The following is a 17,865-nucleotide window of genomic DNA, read 5'->3' as shown; positions in this document are numbered from 1 at the left end:
GCTTTATTTTTCGTTAATTTAGCCACTGTATTGAATAAATACCTGGGGTTATGTTTGTTTTCTTCTAAAAGAGAAGTAATCGGATCTAGCAGTTTTTAATGCTTTTCTGTAGGATAGGTTACTTTCCCGCCAAGCAATACGAAATACCTCTAGTTTTGCTTTCCTCCAGCTGCGCTCCATTTTTCGGGCTGCTCTCTTTAGGGTGCGAGTATGCTCATTATACATGGTGTCAAACTGTTTTCCTTAACCTTCCTTAAGCGTAAAGGAGCAACTGTATTTAAAGTGCTAGAAAAGAGAGAGTCCATAGTTTTTGTTACATCATCAAGTTGTTCTGAGGTTTTGGATATGCTAAGGAATTTGGATACATCAGGAAGATAACTTAAAAGCAGTATTTTGTGGTAGAAGTGATGGTTCTACCATACTTTTAACAAAGTAAATTTTGGCTTTATGAAAACTAAATAATGATCTGAGATATCATCACTTGGCTGCATAATTTCAACACTATCAACATCAATTCCATGTGACAGTATTAAATCTAGAGTATGATTTCAACAATGAGTAGGTCCTGAAACGTGTTGTCTAACCCCAATAGAGATCAGAATGTCTATAAATGCTGATCCCAATGCATCTTTTTCATTATCAACATGGATATTAAAATCACCAACTATTAAAACTTTATCTGCAGCCAGAACTAACTCGAATGTAAATTCACAAAACTCTTTAATAAAGTCTGTATGGTGCCCTGGTGGCCTGTATACAGTAGCCAGTACAAACATAACAGGGGATTTATCATTAACATTTGTTTCTCTGGATAATGTTATATGAAGCACCATTACTTCAAACAAGTTAAACGTGAAGCCTGCCCTCTGAGAAATACTGAAAACGTTGTTATAAATTTAAGCAATCTTGGGTGGGTGGGGGGGGTGGACTCATTTAAAATAATGTAATCATCAGGTTTTAGCCAGGTTTCTGTCAAACAGAGCACATCTATATTATGATATGTGATCATATTATTTACAAAAAGTGTTTTCGTAGAAAGGGATCAGATATTCAATAAGCCAAGCTTTATCATTTGTTTATCCATATTGCATCTGTTTTTTATTTGTTGAACCTCAATTAAATTGTTAATTTTAACTTGGTTTGGACGTTTTTTTCTGTATTTTCTAGTTCAGGGAACAGACACAGTCTCTATAGTGTAGAGCTAGCACAGTGTTTACTCTTTTTTAGAGATAATTCTCCCTTTCACCAGTAATATGACATGTTAGACATAACAATCATTGAAATAATTAATAATAATCATTAATATTTTTATTACATGCGTGGATGTAAAACCTGTAACTTAAAAATATAAAAATATATAATAATGATAATAATAATAATAATAATAATAATAATGAAGTGTTAACCCAAAAATTAACTCTGCCATTAGAGTTTTGAAAGAAACATTGCAATCAAATCATTTTTAAAAGGAAAAACTTATTGTATGCCCAAAAAGCTCATCCTAAAGTTTGTGAAAGTTGCCCGATATTTATGTTTAAGAGCTGGAAAATTAAATATTATTTCATATAATCAGTATATTATGAACTGTTCCATACACATCCAGCATAAGGTAAGATTAGTGACACTTTGCTCTTGCGACTAGCAGTTCTACCAAAAATGGCTTTGGTGTGCAGTGGTTGAAATGCTGACTGGAAGAGCTGGCAGAAAGATCACACATGCTGCAGAGATTCTAGCCTAAAGGGCCAAAAATCTGCTCTTTCACAGTTACTATGCTAACACCTCACAGAGATCTATCTATCTATCTATCTATCTATCTATCTATCTATCTATCTATCTATCTATCTATCTATCTATCTATCTATCTATCTATCTATCTATCTATCTATCTATCTAAAGTCAAGTCAAGTCAAGTCACCTTTAATTATATAGCGCTTTGAACAAAATACATTGTGTCAAAGCAACTGAACAACATTCATTAGGAAAACAGTGTGTCAATAATGCAAAATGACAGTTAAAGGCACTTCATCATTGAATTCAGTGATGCCATCTCTATTCAGTTTAAATAGTGTTTGTGCATTCAATTTCAATCAAGTAAACAATATCGCTGTAGATGAAGTGACCCCAACTAAGCAAGCCAGAGGTGACAGCGGCAAGGATCCAAAACTCCATTAGTGACAGAATGGAAAAAAAAAAACCTTGGGAGAAACCAGGCTTAGTAGGGGGGGGCCTGTTCTCCTCTGACCAGACGAAACCAGCAGTTCAATTGCAAGCTGGAGCAAAGTCAGATTGTGCAGAAGAATCACCTGTTTCCTGTGGTCTTGTCCTGGTGGTCGTCTGAGACAAGGTCTTAACAGGAGATCTGTGTCTGGGACTCTAGTTGTCCTGGTCTCCGCTGTCTTTCAGGGCTGTAGAGGTCCTTTCTAGGTGCCGATCAACCATCTGGTCTGGATACCTACTGGATCCGGGTGACTGCAGTGACCCTCTGATCTGGATACAGACTGGATCTGGTGGCTACAGTGACCTCAGAATATTATGACCTCTATCTATCTATCTATCTATCTATCTATCTATCTATCTATCTATATATCTATCTATCTATCTATCTAGCACTGTTATTGTTGTTGTTATTAAACATTGTTAAACATTAAACACATCAAACTACTTTAACCCAGTAATAATAATTTACACATTGGAAATATATTAACTTGGTTTCCACAAGTCAATATAATATGCACAAAACTGCTAGGGAAGCATATTAAAGTCTTTCTCATTGCACTGCCAAACTATAGCTTGCCAAAATGACTTGTGCAATACAGGTGTTAGAGAATACAAAAAATGAGTGCAAATGAGGCATTCCAGGTGTTAACATACACAGCTTTCAAGACTCTTTCTACCCAGGAGCAGCATGGAAGGAAGTGAAAGAAATAGAGACAGTATGAGAAATAAAGTTGAGAAACAGTATTTGGTAATTGTGAGGGAGTCACGTATGGTTCTTTTTGAGTAATCTAAGGCAGTAAGGAACATTTGCACTAAATGCAAGAAATGAACACTGAAAACTGAAGATTCATTGACTTTTTGGTTGCACTTTATTTTACAGTACGTGTACTAACATGTACTTATACTGTACTTACAGTGTATTTATCTAAGAAAGTTCTGGTAACACAAGGTAACTACAATGGGGTAGGGTTAGGTTTAGGGGTAGGTTCAGGGTTAGTTCCTAGTTATTACATAGTTATTGTAATTACTATAATAAGTACATAATATGTACATGAGGAACAGGATTGTAAAATAAAGTGCTACCGACTTTTTTATAATGATATCAATGGTTACTGTTCTTATAAAGTTTGACCTTTTTACACAGAATTTAAAATACATGCCATTACTGTATGCCATTTACAGATATGGGTTTTTACAGAAAGGTCATATTTGCTTGTTTACACATTCATTTGAACTAAGATGGGAGCAATTTAGCTTCCTGAATTTTCTAAACAAGCAATCTAATTGATAATGAAATCTGACACCAGGGGTAACATGGTTCACAACAAGCAAAATTAGAGGAGATTAAAACTAAATCAATACAGGCAAATTTGTGAGGTGAGGTGAGACGCTAATATTTACAGATATATTCTACAATTTTCAGTTATATTTAGTCAGAAAACAGACATTCCCATTTTCTAAGGACACTTCCTGTTTTTGATGTTTTCGGAAATGCTGTGAGATTTATTTTTTATATAATTATTTTCTCTGTTTATTTCATTTTGGGTCATTTGTTTTATGATTCATTTTATAATTCCGGTTGAAAATGTTCACCATGGATGCTAACACACTAAGCCTTTCAAATATATCAATATGTCTACAAGCATTCAAATTATAAATTACAAAAAATCATCTATGAATTAATACTCATACATAACCTGCATAGACACACATGCATAATCACAAGCCATTGGCAAGGATCCTTCTCAACAGACAAGGCAAACTTCAACAGTTGCGCACAGGATAAAGCTCACAGCTCTTGGCAAGCACATATCAAGACAGATGGGAGAGCACTGACCTGCCATAACAGGGGCTCTACATGGTCGACTGTAGAGGAGAGGCAGACACTGAGAACGACAGTGTGAGAGGACGCGGTGAGCACACTGGCTATGATGGCATCTCTCATGGAGAAGGGGAGCATGGTGTATACCACAAAGATGATGAACAAGAAGAAAGACACCTAGAATCAAGAGACATGAGACAGAAAACATTATGACATTATTTTGGTTTTAGTTGTCTAAGCAAAAACGTTCAACTATGTTTTCAGTTTTGTCGTTGTGGAAGGTTGTAACATGTTTTATTCATGAGACAATCACCACATTGGTTGGCCAAAATAATGGTTCAAAATATTGTATTTTCTTCCCAATTTTGTTAAAAAATTTGACAGTGAAAAACAAAAAAAACCTCTTGTCAAAACATTATTTATACTGGTCATCTGTGACTGAAGTCACCTCCCAATATAAACACACCCCAAATTATAGTTCCACCCTGAGACTGACTTACAGCTTTACATGTTGACATCAGAAATTCAAATCCAAAAGGAATAGTGATTGAATTTCAGTTTTGGCAGGTTACATAGGCAAAACAGAGAGAACGAGACATGGGAAATACAGCTGCAAAATGGACTTTGCTTTTTCATTTGAAATTTGGCAGTCACTGTGTGTTCTCAAACGTGAAAATGGTGAAAGTGAAAATCAGTGTAAATCTGAAACATATAATTGACAACCATGTGACGTCCACCTGATATTGTTTTGTTTACAGTAAAAATTCTGAAAAGAATGATAATAATAACAACAATTTTCCCAACTTAAAATGAAAAATACTGCATGCTATCATTGTATTGTCTTCTATGTGCAAAACCATATATATTGATATAGAAGTGATTAAATGCCCTATAGATTAAACTACTGGTTTTGAAGCTATATTTCAATTTATAATATAACGTATCACAGTTTAAAGCTTACAAGCAAACTTCTGAAAGCTAAAATAACAAATGGGACACCGTAAGTTCTCATGAACTCAATGGACACATGCGCACAGCAGCAATTTTAAGTCAGCAAGACCACAACATAAAGTTTGTCATTTAAATGTGTCTCTTTGAATTGGGAAACCAAAGCTGTTCACCAAGATTATAATAAAATTTCATATTTGAAATCTGAAATCTAACAGCAACTGTCTCATAAATGTTGTTTCTTAAGATCAAATAGCATTATATATATATATATATATATATATATATATATATATATATATATATATTTCAGCCTAGACCAGCCAATACGTTTGTGCAGGTTTAAGTGCACGATTCCGTTCAGAACAACAAATACAAACACGAAATGTTAAAAGAAACTACAACATGGATGTGTGTGGCCAAAAGTTAAAAGGTTTAGATTAAGGGTTTTTTACTAATTATCAGCATTTAACCTGGTAAAGCAATATTTATTTAATGCCATCCATGATATATTTAATCTGCAACAACAAAGTGAAATTTTCAAAACATCTATTTGGCCATTTGGCCTACATTTAAATGCATTAAACTTGAGTTATTCACATGAAAGAACCATGGTTGCTAGATCAGTGTGTTACTTCTTTTCTCTCTGACATAGTAGGAAGTTAAATAAATTAAATGTGGAAGATGTTAACTGTGACAATATGATTGACAAGCCTGTTTACAGTGACATGATGTGCATAGCTATGCTTCAGAGTGTCCATTAAAAATGCAATTGTATGACGCTATAGTTTGTCCTTTACATACTTTTAAGGATGTAGTATAGTTTCTATTGCATCTAGAGCTTCTAATGGCAGAAGCAGTGATTTGTTGACTTTACCAATTAGCAACTGACTCTTTAATTTAGAAGGCAAGACTATTTCACCATGTGGATAGACATTCTCCTGCGCTGTGACTTTGAATGTAGCTCATTACCGATTAAACTCTCTGTTTTCCATCAGCAAGTACTTCTCTATTGGAAATTAATCTATAACTATAATTTTACGCCACATAATACTCCAGTTTGGAATAACAGGTACATACAGCTCAGCAGAAAATCTGTGTATATAGAGGAATGGAGATCCAAGGGCATTTGGGCTGTTGCACATTTTATGGATGAGGAATTCTGTACAAAATACCAACTTCAATGTAATGTTAAGTATTATGACAGAATTCTAAAAGCCATACCAAGTTCTTTGAGAGCAATGGTTAGAGAAGACACTCAATACTCTGCCGTCTCCCCTGTCCTTAGTCAGTTCTGTATTGAAGGTTTGGATTTTTGTGATTTTAAATGCAACAACAAAGTTATTAAGAATCTTCTGATTAAAAAATATTATCCCAACCCAGTAAAAAGGTTTTACATACTTAAGGACTTTGAAGTGGAAAAAATTAAGAAAATAAGGAATAATTACATTTCATTTCCACTCCCACCTAAAGTAAAAGAAGTCAACTTCAAAATCTTAAATTAAATATACCCAACAAACAAATTCTTGAGATTGAGATTCAATTTCGATCTAAATAATTGTGTCTTCTGTGTAGAAAACATTGAATCGTTAGAACACTTTTTTTTTACTGTGACCCAGTCCAATTTTTTTGGAGAGAAATTCAGAGCTGGCTAATGTCCAGGGAAATTGTATTGTCTTTATCTGTGAAGACAATTATTTTTGGTGTTTTTGATGAAAATAAGAATATGGATTTTGTACTTAATTCTCTTTTGTTTTTTGGTAAGTTTTTCATTCATAAATGCAGGTATTATAAAGCCAAACCTACTTTGACTCATTGGAGGAATGAGTTGAATCTTCTAAGTAAATCTCTTAAACTTGTGGAGGAAAGGAAAGCCCTTAAATTATTTACTTTACTTGAATTTACAAAAAGATCATTTAAGTTCATTTGAAATGGCCCCGTTAAGTTTTGTTCATTTGTTATGTTTTTTTATTTATTTATTTATTTATTTATTTATATATATATATATATATATATATATATATATATATATATATATATATATATATATATATATATTTTTTTTTTTTTTTTTTTTTTTTTTTACTGCTTTTGTTTTGTAGCTGTATCTATAATCTTAGGTATGTTTTGTATGGTATTGTTATTGCTGATTCTGCTCAATCTTTACTGTAGTATACGAGAATATGCTTAACTGGTTAATGCCTCGTATGTTTGTAATTATTTTCATTTAATAATAAAAAAAAAAAAAAAAACTATTTCACCATGTTGTGCATTGCACTTTCTCCTATTCAGAAATTAAGTGTTATGAGTATTTTGATATAGATCCCAGTGTATATAAAAAAATATTTATTTAAGATCAGTGTGAGTCTATTAGTTATTTTATTTCATAATCATTGCGTACATTGTGTTTTCACTGTGTTGTGATGAAAGTATTTGTGATGACAGAAATTTGTCACAACAAGGAGATGATTGATGTGTTCAGTAGACATGATGGTTCAGCTACAGCGCAGTGCTGTAAGCCTGCTGTAATCAGGGCTGGATTATGATGTAGCAGTACCAGCAGGCCACTTGTAGATTCTGTAAGGTGGTATAAACTTATGAGCTCAACTATATTGTTTAGTAACTATCCAATGACATATTCTATGATATCACGACATCAATCACCACTAAATGAAGATTATTTTCTTAAACCAACAAATTAAAAATAATAAAAAAGTTGAACTGAAAATAAAGCCATTGTCAACTGGTAATAGATAGCACTGATGTGGGACTTTACCCCTCTTGTGCTGTGCATTTTTGGTTCAGTGATATGGAGTATGACTTGAGTGTTTGTTTTTTTCTGGTTGTGTAACATCATACCATATTCAAAACGTCACAGTCAAGCAACATGACCCATTGCTTTAAGTGCCCATGTAAGACCTCTCAGATTTCATTCATAACTGAGAATAATTTCTACTCACTGCCTCTCTTCCCTCTTAGTTATTGGAAAGACATCACTGAGGTAAGACAAAAATAAACAAACAACCACAATTTTTTTATTTTTTTATTAAAATAACATAAATAAATGTATTGTAAATTATTTGTCTTTGTAGTGCCTGAGCATATCGCTCTTATTTTAAAACTAACTGAATCTTATATTGATAATTAAAATATTTGAATGTAATAGATTTTAACCATTTATATAACAAGTTTCATTGGGATGTTTTCTTTCTTCATACAGATCGGACCATTATCAATCTTAAAAATGTCTATAGAGTTGTTATCGTTACATCAGGGTGCTTTAGATTTCTTAAATGGAACCAGGAACTATTTTACACTTTGCACAGATCAGCCTGTGGTTCCTTTGTTCTGGTCTGGTCTAAGTGCATTTTGTTTTCTTCTGGGTCTCCCTGCCAGTGTTACTGTACTTCGGGAACTTTGTCAAAGACATCAGCAAAACATCTCTACTAATGACTTCTTTGTGTTTAATCTGACCGTCATTGATCTTGTTTTCCTAACCGTTTTGCCCTTTGGTATCTTTAACTACATGCTTTTGCACAACACAGAATTTGAATGGATTAATAATTTCACATATTCCTTACCTATATGTGGTAGACCTCTCTTCATGGCTTGCCTCTGTGGAGATTATTATTTTGCTGTGGTTCATCCCATTATCTACATGACCAACAGGAGAACTGCTATAATCAGGAAGGTAATTGCTGTGACAATCTGGTTGTTTATCATTTGTTTTGGATGTCTTATAGTTATATGTCCTTGGGTTTTTACAACTATTTTTACATCTATACCTCTGTTCATTTCCCTGCCTGTGATTGGTTTTTGTGATATCTCAGTTTTTCGAGCTTTGAAAAAACCTGATCCTTCAGGGAAAAGTAATATTCATCCCCAAAAGAAAAGAGCCCTGCATACCATCATTTACAGTTTTGTCTTGACTTTTACTGCTTACCTCCCACCTGCACTGATCTTTTCACTTGGACACAATTTACCACTGAGTTTTGATGTGTACTACTGTGTTTTAATCTTCCTTGCAATAAGTTCCATCGTGTCAGGAGGTTTCATTATGCCAGTTCTTTACCTGGAAAGTATAGGTCAACTCAGAATACAAAATATTATTGAAAAAATTAAAATGGGGAGCTGAAATAGTAATGGAAATCGCCTAGTCTCTCTTTATGGTTTTACAATTATAGTTTTAGCCATTGTTGAAATTGTGTGAAAATATTTGACATACTAGGCATATTATTTTAAACTATATATAGAAACACTTGTTTATATGTAGGATCATGTACATAAAAAATCAGCATTTGCTGAATTTGTGAGCTTTATTCATGTAAATAAATTGTTTGTTATTTGTTCATTCATCATAAATCATTATACTCATATTATATTTAGAGTACTGTCAGATTTTGTTCAGTTTGTCTCATGTTTTCCTCCTCCACGTGCTTTCCACGACCTAGTTTTCCCTCATGTGCAATTATGTTAATTGTTTCATTAGTTCCAGGTGTTTCTGATCATCCGCTCATCATGTCATGTGTATTTAAAGTGTTCCCTGTTCTTAGTTCGGTGTCTTTTATTGAATGTCTGGTCCGTGAAGTTTACTCCTTGCTCTGTACTCCTCGCTCCTCACAATAGTGGTTTGTGAGAAGTACACACACACACACACATACACATATATACATAGGGCTGGACTGGTAATCGGGGATACTGGGCATTTTCCTAGTTGGCTGACACACTTAGGGGCTGACAGAATGTTGTTTTATTATTATTATTATTATTTATTTATTTTTTATTTTTTTGGCCAAGGACCATCACAACGGGACAGCGAGCAGCCAGTGGCCCATTGGTTTGTTTCCTGTATTGACAGTGTAAATATCCAATCACAATGCACTATAGACAGAGCGATGAAGCATTTATATATGACAATTTCTAAAGATCGCTCCCCCCACCCAACTTCTTCCTTGTTGGCTTTTCCATGTTTTCACAGCAGCTTTATCAAGAATAGGCTTCCTCTGTGAGTGAGGTGAACCAAAGAGCTAGGCAGGAGGAGAAGAAGAGAGTAGTTGAATCAGGAAAGTGACTGATAGGGACTTGCAGAGGAGGCAGGCATCTAACCTATCCTAATGTGTGTACGCACCATGAATGTAAAATGTTTTTTTTTTAATAAAAGTTAAATTTGTCCCCTGCAACTTTTTTTAAATTGTGTTCATATAGGTTTCCATGGGCCAATGTGAATAAAACTAGATTTAATTAAAAAAAAAATACACAATATTTTTGGACTTGACGTTTTATTCTTATCCTAAACAAAATGTGATAGTGTCACACATAGGTTAAATACACTACCAGTCAAATGTTTTAGACAGTAAGAAAGAGCCAATAGAAAGATTAGCATTTATCTGAAATAAAAATAATTTGTAACATTATACATATACGCACATTACCATTCAAAAGAGTCGGGATACTTTTCGGCTTTCACCGTGGATGAAGCAAAGTCTAGCCTCCGGCCTCCGCTCACTCCACTGTGTGTGGAGCTGTTTCATTGAGAAACCGAAACTATTTGGTTTGGCCTTCCAAAGGAGGACTTATGCACTAAATCGCTTTCAGTGAGAATCCTTCATCATTTTCAGCAATTATGCCTCCAAATTAACTTTGTTCATCATATAAAGATATAGGGCCCTATAATACACTTGGCGCAATGTGATGCAAGGCGCAGTGCAAGTGTGTTTGCTAGTTTCAGTCTGGCACTGTTTGCATTTTCCCATCCAGCCCCACGTCGTTTAATTAGCAAATGTATTTGCGCCCATGGGAGTGCTAGTCTAAATAAGATATGTGTTCAGGTGTGTGTGTGTGTGTGTATATATATATATATATATATATATATATATATATATATATATATATATATATATATATATATATATATATATATATATATATATACAGCTGGGTTCGTCAACCATACCCCTTCCAGGACAGCCAGAAACCTAGGAGTTGTGATGGATCATCAGTTAAGCTTCACAGACCATATTGCTACAAATACCTGGTCCTGCAGATTTGCCTTATACAACATTATTAAGATTAGACCCTTCCTGTCAGAGCAAGCCACCCAACTTCTTGTCCAAGCTCTTGATCTCTCCAGACTGGACTACTGTAATGCTCTCCTGGCGGGCCTTCCTGCATCTACTATCAAGCCTCTGCAACTGATCCAGAATGCAGCATGGAGGGTTGTCTTCAAAAAGCTCACATTACTCCTCACCTCATCAGGTTACATTGGCTACCAGTACCCACTTGCATCAAATTCAAGGAACTGATGCTTGCCTACAAGAAGACCACTGGCACGGCACCAATATACCTAAACTCACTAGTTCAATCTTATGTGCCCTCCAGAGGTTTGCGCTCTGCAAGTTAACGATGCCTTGTGGTGCCATTCCAAAGAAGTTTGTGCAACTGGCTCTTAAAGGGAATGCAAGATGAGACTCTGATTGGTTTATTGCACGTTAAGCACAACAAAAACACTCATTACTCATTAAGAAAATGGGGACAATCCGTTTAGACCATGCACCTTGTTAAAATAGCAAAAGTGGATTTGGAAATGCTCTGAGTGCATCTGTGCCATGCGCTTTACACTTTGTGTTTAGATCGTTAAAATATGGCCCATTTTATGGCTACAGAAGACTTATAATACAGATTAATTTATAATATTTTTTAATAGTTTATTATTAAATACCTGTACAGTACTTTTATTTGCCTGTTATTTTTTATATTGTTTAGAAGTGGTTAGGTTTAGCTTTATTATGGTAATTTAGTGAATTATTTTATTTATATTATTTTATGAAAAAAATATTTAACTTTTTTTCAAATGCAAGAAAGTCCTGTGAAACACAAGTCATGATAAAAGAGTCATGATAAAAGATTCTTGAAATATTGTTTCTGGATAAAACAAACCACTTTTAGCAGCACTCACTTGACATTTCACCTTGAAAATGTTGCAAAACGTTCAAAAAGCAATGTAATATATATTAGGTGCATTTTTTTTTCAAGTGAGCATAGCTTTTTCGTGACCTTAAATTTTTATATTTTTTGTCACAATAAGCTGCATATTTAGATAGTAGCAATAGATTAGGAATAATATTTATTACTTTAATTGAAAAGCCTGGACATTATGCTCATATCTGATAGAATTATAATTTTGAGGTCAGCTATCTTTTATGTGAGAATGTTTTGTCAAATAGTGTCATGTATTTTGGGTTGCCCCAATTTCGGGTTGAGGAGTTTCACTGGGGTATATTATGTAGAAATAAAGAGAGAAAGAGAGATGCCTAGTGTTAACTTGATACCTTGTTGAATGTGCTCATGTGTCGATTAGTGTGTGTCATTGCTGTTTAAATGGTGTAAATATTCAAAAACCTTGACTCTCACAGGTGTGTACAGCACCTGTGTTTAGTTACTCACAACACCAAAGTTTGTTTTTCTTCTTGTTCTTCAATGGACATCATTGAGGTAAGAAAAAAAAAACATTTTGTCAGATATTTCATACAGTACATGTATATTATTCAGGTATACTAACATAAATGTTTTGCAGTTCAGCACATTCATGAGTCTAATCTGCAAATATATACAAAAACAAAATTAAAAACAGAAAAAAAAACTATATTCTAGTTTTTAGAATTATATAGCATTTTTATTATTTATTATTATTATTATTGAGGTATACTAACAGATATTTGTTGCAGCTCAGCACATTCAGGAATCTGCAATCTGCAAATATATATATATATTAAAATCATATTCTAAATTATAAATAGTAACATTAAGTCTCCCTATGATATCTTCTTTATTCAGCTCAGGAAACTCAGGAAACATTCTTCCTCACTTCAGAATTATTCAGATTTTTTAAATGGCACTAGGAACTAATTTGTAATTTGTTTCCTCTTTGGTTTCCCAGCAAGTATTGTTGTACTACAGGAACTTTGTCAAAGACACCGACAAAACTCTAATGATTTCTTTGTGTTTAATCTGACTATCATTGATGTTGTTTTCCTAAACGTTCTCCCATTCACATTCTATAAATACATGCTTTGGCACAACATCAAATTTGTATGGTTTCGTAATTTTAATGTATTCACTAACCATATCTGGCAGACCTCTCTTCATGGCTGTGTGCGTAGCGGGGCTGAGACGCTCGCTGCCCCTGTGGGGGCCTATTACACCAGAGGTCAGTCTCGAAAGACTGATTCCCTTAGTAGATTATTTAGCAGCGTGAAAACTACTGCCAAATGTATCTCAATGGGTCCTGCACACAGTAGAAAAAGCTACCGTATTCAGTTCGGCTCTGTACTGCCTATATTCAACGGGGTCATTCCGACGATGGTCGGGTTATGGAACAGGAAGTGAAACCCTATTAGAGAAGGAGGCCATCAAGGTGGTCCCTTCTCAAGACAGGGAGTCCAGGTTCTACAGCTGGTATTTCACATTTCAAGGATTGGGGGTTGCGTCCGATTATAGACTTGAGGGTCTTAAATAGTTCAGTTATGAGATTGAAGTTCAAAATGCTCACGATCAAGCATGTTGTAGATCAGATCAGGTCCGAGGACTGGTCTGTCACAATATATCTCAAAGATGCATACTTCCACATTTCCATCCTTCCACAACACAGGAAGTTTCTGAGGTTCGCTTTCGGAGGCGAAGCCTACCAATATCGAGTACTTCCCTTCGGCCTTGCACTCTCACCCAGCATGTTCACAAGATGTGTAGACGCGGCTCTGGTCCCCCTGCACATGCAGGGCATCCGCATTCTCAACCACATCGACGACTGGTTGATTTTAGCTCAGTCAAGAGCAGGTTGCGGCTCGGCATCGAGGTGTCGTTCTCGCACATATGGGGGATCTGGGTTTGAGACTGAACGCCAAGAAGAGTGTGCTTTCTCCAGTTCAGAGAACCACCTATCTAGGCGTAGTATGGGATTCGACCGCGATGCAGGCACGATTGTCCCCTGCTCGAGTCGATCCGCATCTCAGTCGAGAGAGTCAAAGAAGGCCAGTCACTTACTGTCAAACAATCTCAGAGATTGTTGGGTCTGATGGCAGCTGCGTCCAACGTGATACCTCTTGGCCTGCTGTACATGAGACCCCTACAGTGGTGGCTCAAGACCAAGGGATTTTCCCCGAGGGGCAATCTACTTTGCACTATCAAGGTCACGCGGCGCTGCCTCGGTGCCTTAGACATGTGGAAGAAACCTTGGTTCTTGAAACAGGGCCCGGTGCTGGGAGCTCCTTGTCGCCGTGTAACACTAGCGACGGACGCATCCCTCACCGGCTGGGGTGCAGTCATGAGTTGCCACCCTGCTCGTGGTCTGTGGAGCGATCGCCATCTAACATGGCATATCAATTGTCTAGAAATGCTAGCAGTTTATTGTGCACTGAAGCACTTCCTCCCAGACCTAAGGGGTCACCATGTGTTGGTACGCACCGACAACACATCGGTGGCCTCTTATATCAACCACCAGGGAGGTCTGCGTTCGCGCCCTTTGTACAAGCTGGCGCACCAGATCCTGGTGTGGTCACAGAGCAAACTCCTCTCATTAAGAGCAGTATATGTTCCTGGGAAACAAAATATGGGAGCAGACATACTGTTGAGGCAGGGGCTGAGGCCCGGGGAATGGAGACTTCACCCAGAAGTAGTGAAGCAGATATGGAGAGTATTTGGCAGGGCTCAAGTAGATGCCCCCTTTGGTTCTCTCTAGTTCATCCAGCTCCTCTGGGACTGGACGCCATGGTACAGACTTGGCCGAGGCTTCGTCTGTACGCATTTCCCCCTATCGCTCTGCTCCTGGGATTTCTTTCGAGAGTACGCTGGGACGGAGTCCGTCTGTTGTTAGTTGCCCGTTCTGGCCGAGCCTAGTATGGTTCTCAGATCTTGTCTCGCTCCTCGACGGCTCTCCCTGGGAGATACCGATCAGGACGGACCTACTCTCGCAGGCGCAGGGCCCTGAGGGGGCACAACTGTTAGCAGCCGGTCTCTCAACCGAGGTTGTTGAGACCCTTCTCCAATCCAGAGCTCCCTCAACGAGGAAACTGTATGCCCTGAGGTGGAAACTCTTCACCTCATGGTGCAGAGACCGCCAGTTAGACCCAGCAAACTGCCCGGTTGGTACAGTTCTGGGGTTTCTATAGGCTAGGCTCTCTGCAGGGTTGACCCACTCCACGTTGAAGGTCTATGTGGCGGCTATTGCGGCCTACCACGCCCTTCTCGATGGCCAGTCTCTTGGAAGACACCCCCTAGTTACACGTTTCCTCCACGGTGCGCTGAGGCTGAGACCTCCATTATGGTCCCGTGTTCCCCCCTGGGACTTGGGTGTGGTGTTAGAGGGTCTTTACAAATCTCCATTCAACCGATTCAAGATATCTCAGATAGACATTTGACTCTTAAAACCGCCTTTCTGTTGGCCATTACCTCTCTGAGGAGAGTAGGAGATTTACAGGCCCTCTCAGTGGCCCCTATCTATCCTGATTTTGCACCTGGCATGACCAAAGTGTTCATATACCCTCGAGCGGGATATGTTCCTAAGGTGCCCTCTATCACACCACAACCTGTAGTGCTGCAGGCCTTCTGTCCTCCTCCCTTTCGGGAGCCTGACCAAGAGAAGCTAAATTGTGTGTGTCCAGCTCGAGCGCTGGATGCATACGCCCACAGAGCTGCTCTGTGGAGAAAAATGGACCAATTGCTTGCATTCTGCAGTCCCGCAAGAGGGGTTTCCCTGCTTCTAAGCAGACTATTAGTCGTTGGATAGTTGAGACTATCAACGCCACTCTGAGTCTTCTGGTCGTCCCCCGCTGTCGGGAGCCAAGGCTCACTCTACATGGGGTATGGCGGCCTCCAAGGCCTTCCTAGCAGGTGCGTACATGCTGGACATCTGCAATGCTACGGGGTTTCCACGCCTTCTACGTTTGAAAGATTCTATGGCTTTTTCAGTGTCACATAATCCTTCAGAAATCATTCTAATATGGTAATTTATAATCAGAAAAAGTTGTATTACTTAATATTTTTTAGGACCTGTGATGTAATTATATATATATATATATATATATATATATATATATATATATATATATATATATATATATATATATATATATATTATTATTTATTTTTTTATAATTCTTTGATAAATTAAAAGTTGAACATTTCTCCTAAGTAACCAATGCTTCAAACTTCCCCTGACGTTAAACACTGAAGGTCTATCCGTCTATAACCTTATAAATAAAGATCTCATCATGAAAAACAATCCCCAATCAACCATGCTATCCACCCATCAAGTTTAAAGATGTTAATGACACCTCGATTGGAAACGGAATTAGTCATCAAACTAAGCCAGTCACTATCCAAGTTGGTTTATTTAATAAATAACTGATCTCCTTGTATGTCACTGACTCCCCCAAGCATGAAGTAATCCTCAGATTCCCATGGTTATCGGTTCACAACCCCGTCATTTCCTGGCATTAGGGTGGCTTTATTAAGTGGTCCGCTTTCTGTCAGAGTCATTGTTTTACCCATGTTCCCCAACCATGTTACACAACCAGCAGAAAGACCCACAAGTGACAAGACAGTTAAGATTCCCTACTGTTATGATGATCTGGCAGAGGTCTTTAGTAAAACTAAGGCTAGGCAGTTACCACCTTACCACCCATGGGACTGTACTATCAACCTACTCCCCAGTGCAATGCCTCCCAAAAGCAAAATGTATCCTTTTTGCAGAAATGAGACCCAAGTCATAGAGGAATATATTGAAGAGGCCTTAAGTTCTGGATTCATTCGGTCCTCTACATCACCAGCTGCAGCAGGGTTCTTCTTTATAGAGAAAAAAAGATGGAGGACTGACACCTTTTATTGCTGATAGAGGACTTAATAATGTATCAGTAAACTTCTCATACCCTCTGCCACTGGTTCCTTCGGCCCTAGAACAGTTCCGTGATGCTACCATATATACCAAACTTGATCTACAGAAAGTGTATAACCTGATCTGAATTAAGGATGGAGACAAATAAAAAACTGTATTCCTCACCACTAGGGGGCACTATGAGTATCAGTTCATGCCGTATGGACTTGCCAATGCTCCAGCTGTCTTCTAGTCATTTATCAATGAGATTTTCTGAGACCTTCTGAACCAGGACGTAATAGCAAACATTGATGGCAACTTGATCTATTTTAAGTCTGAAGTGGAACATATCAACTATGTCAAGACCATTCTCTTATCACATTAGTCACCAAGGTGTAAAGATGGATGAATCCAAGGTCAAGGCAGTCACGGAATGGCCACAGCTGTCCACGGTCAAGGAGCTTCAAAGATTTCTGGGCTGCTAATTTCTACAGACGGTTCATGATCGCTGCACCTCTGACATCTCGATTAAAGGGCAAGCCATGAAAACTAAAGTGGAGTAATGAGGCCGATCAACCATACAATACCATAAAGGACAGGTTTACTACAGCCCCCATCCTCAAACATCCTTACCCCAATCTTCCATTTATATTGGAGGTGGATGCTTCTACCTGTGGAATCAGTGCAGTGCTCTCACAATGCCATGGTCAGCCTGGTAAACTGTATCCCTGTGTATTCTTTTCAAGAAAGTTTACAGCAGCAGAGCAGAACTATGATGTTGGAAATAAGGAACTTTTATCCATGAAAACACCCATAGAACAATGGAGGCACTGGCTAGAGGGAGAACTCCACCCCTTCCAAGTGATCACCGACCATAAAAATCTTGAGTACATCAAAAGTGCCAAACGTCTCAACCCACGCCAAGCTCGTTGATTCCTCTTCTTCACCTGATTTCAGTTCACAGTGACATATCGCCCTGGCTGTAAGAACAGTAAGGCAGATGCCCTCTCCA

At 37.4% G+C, this 17,865-nt stretch overlaps 1 protein-coding gene across 3 annotated transcripts in view; it reads right to left on the bottom strand.

Annotated features, from left to right (window-relative positions):
- Positions 1–17,865, bottom strand: part of adcy2a (adenylate cyclase 2a) — a 157,243-nt gene that overhangs the window by 82,701 nt on the left and 56,677 nt on the right. For all 3 annotated transcript variants that reach the window (XM_026284118.1, XM_026284119.1, XM_026284120.1), the window contains exon 3: positions 4,055–4,216. In XM_026284118.1, coding sequence (XP_026139903.1) covers positions 4,055–4,216 — 162 coding nt within the window. The remainder of the gene's footprint in view (positions 1–4,054; positions 4,217–17,865) is intronic.

The sequence above is a fragment of the Carassius auratus genome, chromosome 16 (genome assembly GCF_003368295.1).
Source record: "Carassius auratus strain Wakin chromosome 16, ASM336829v1, whole genome shotgun sequence".
Taxonomy (NCBI): domain Eukaryota; kingdom Metazoa; phylum Chordata; class Actinopteri; order Cypriniformes; family Cyprinidae; genus Carassius; species Carassius auratus.
The sequence above is the reverse complement of the archived record's forward strand: the minus strand, read 5'-3'. Positions and strand labels throughout refer to the sequence as shown.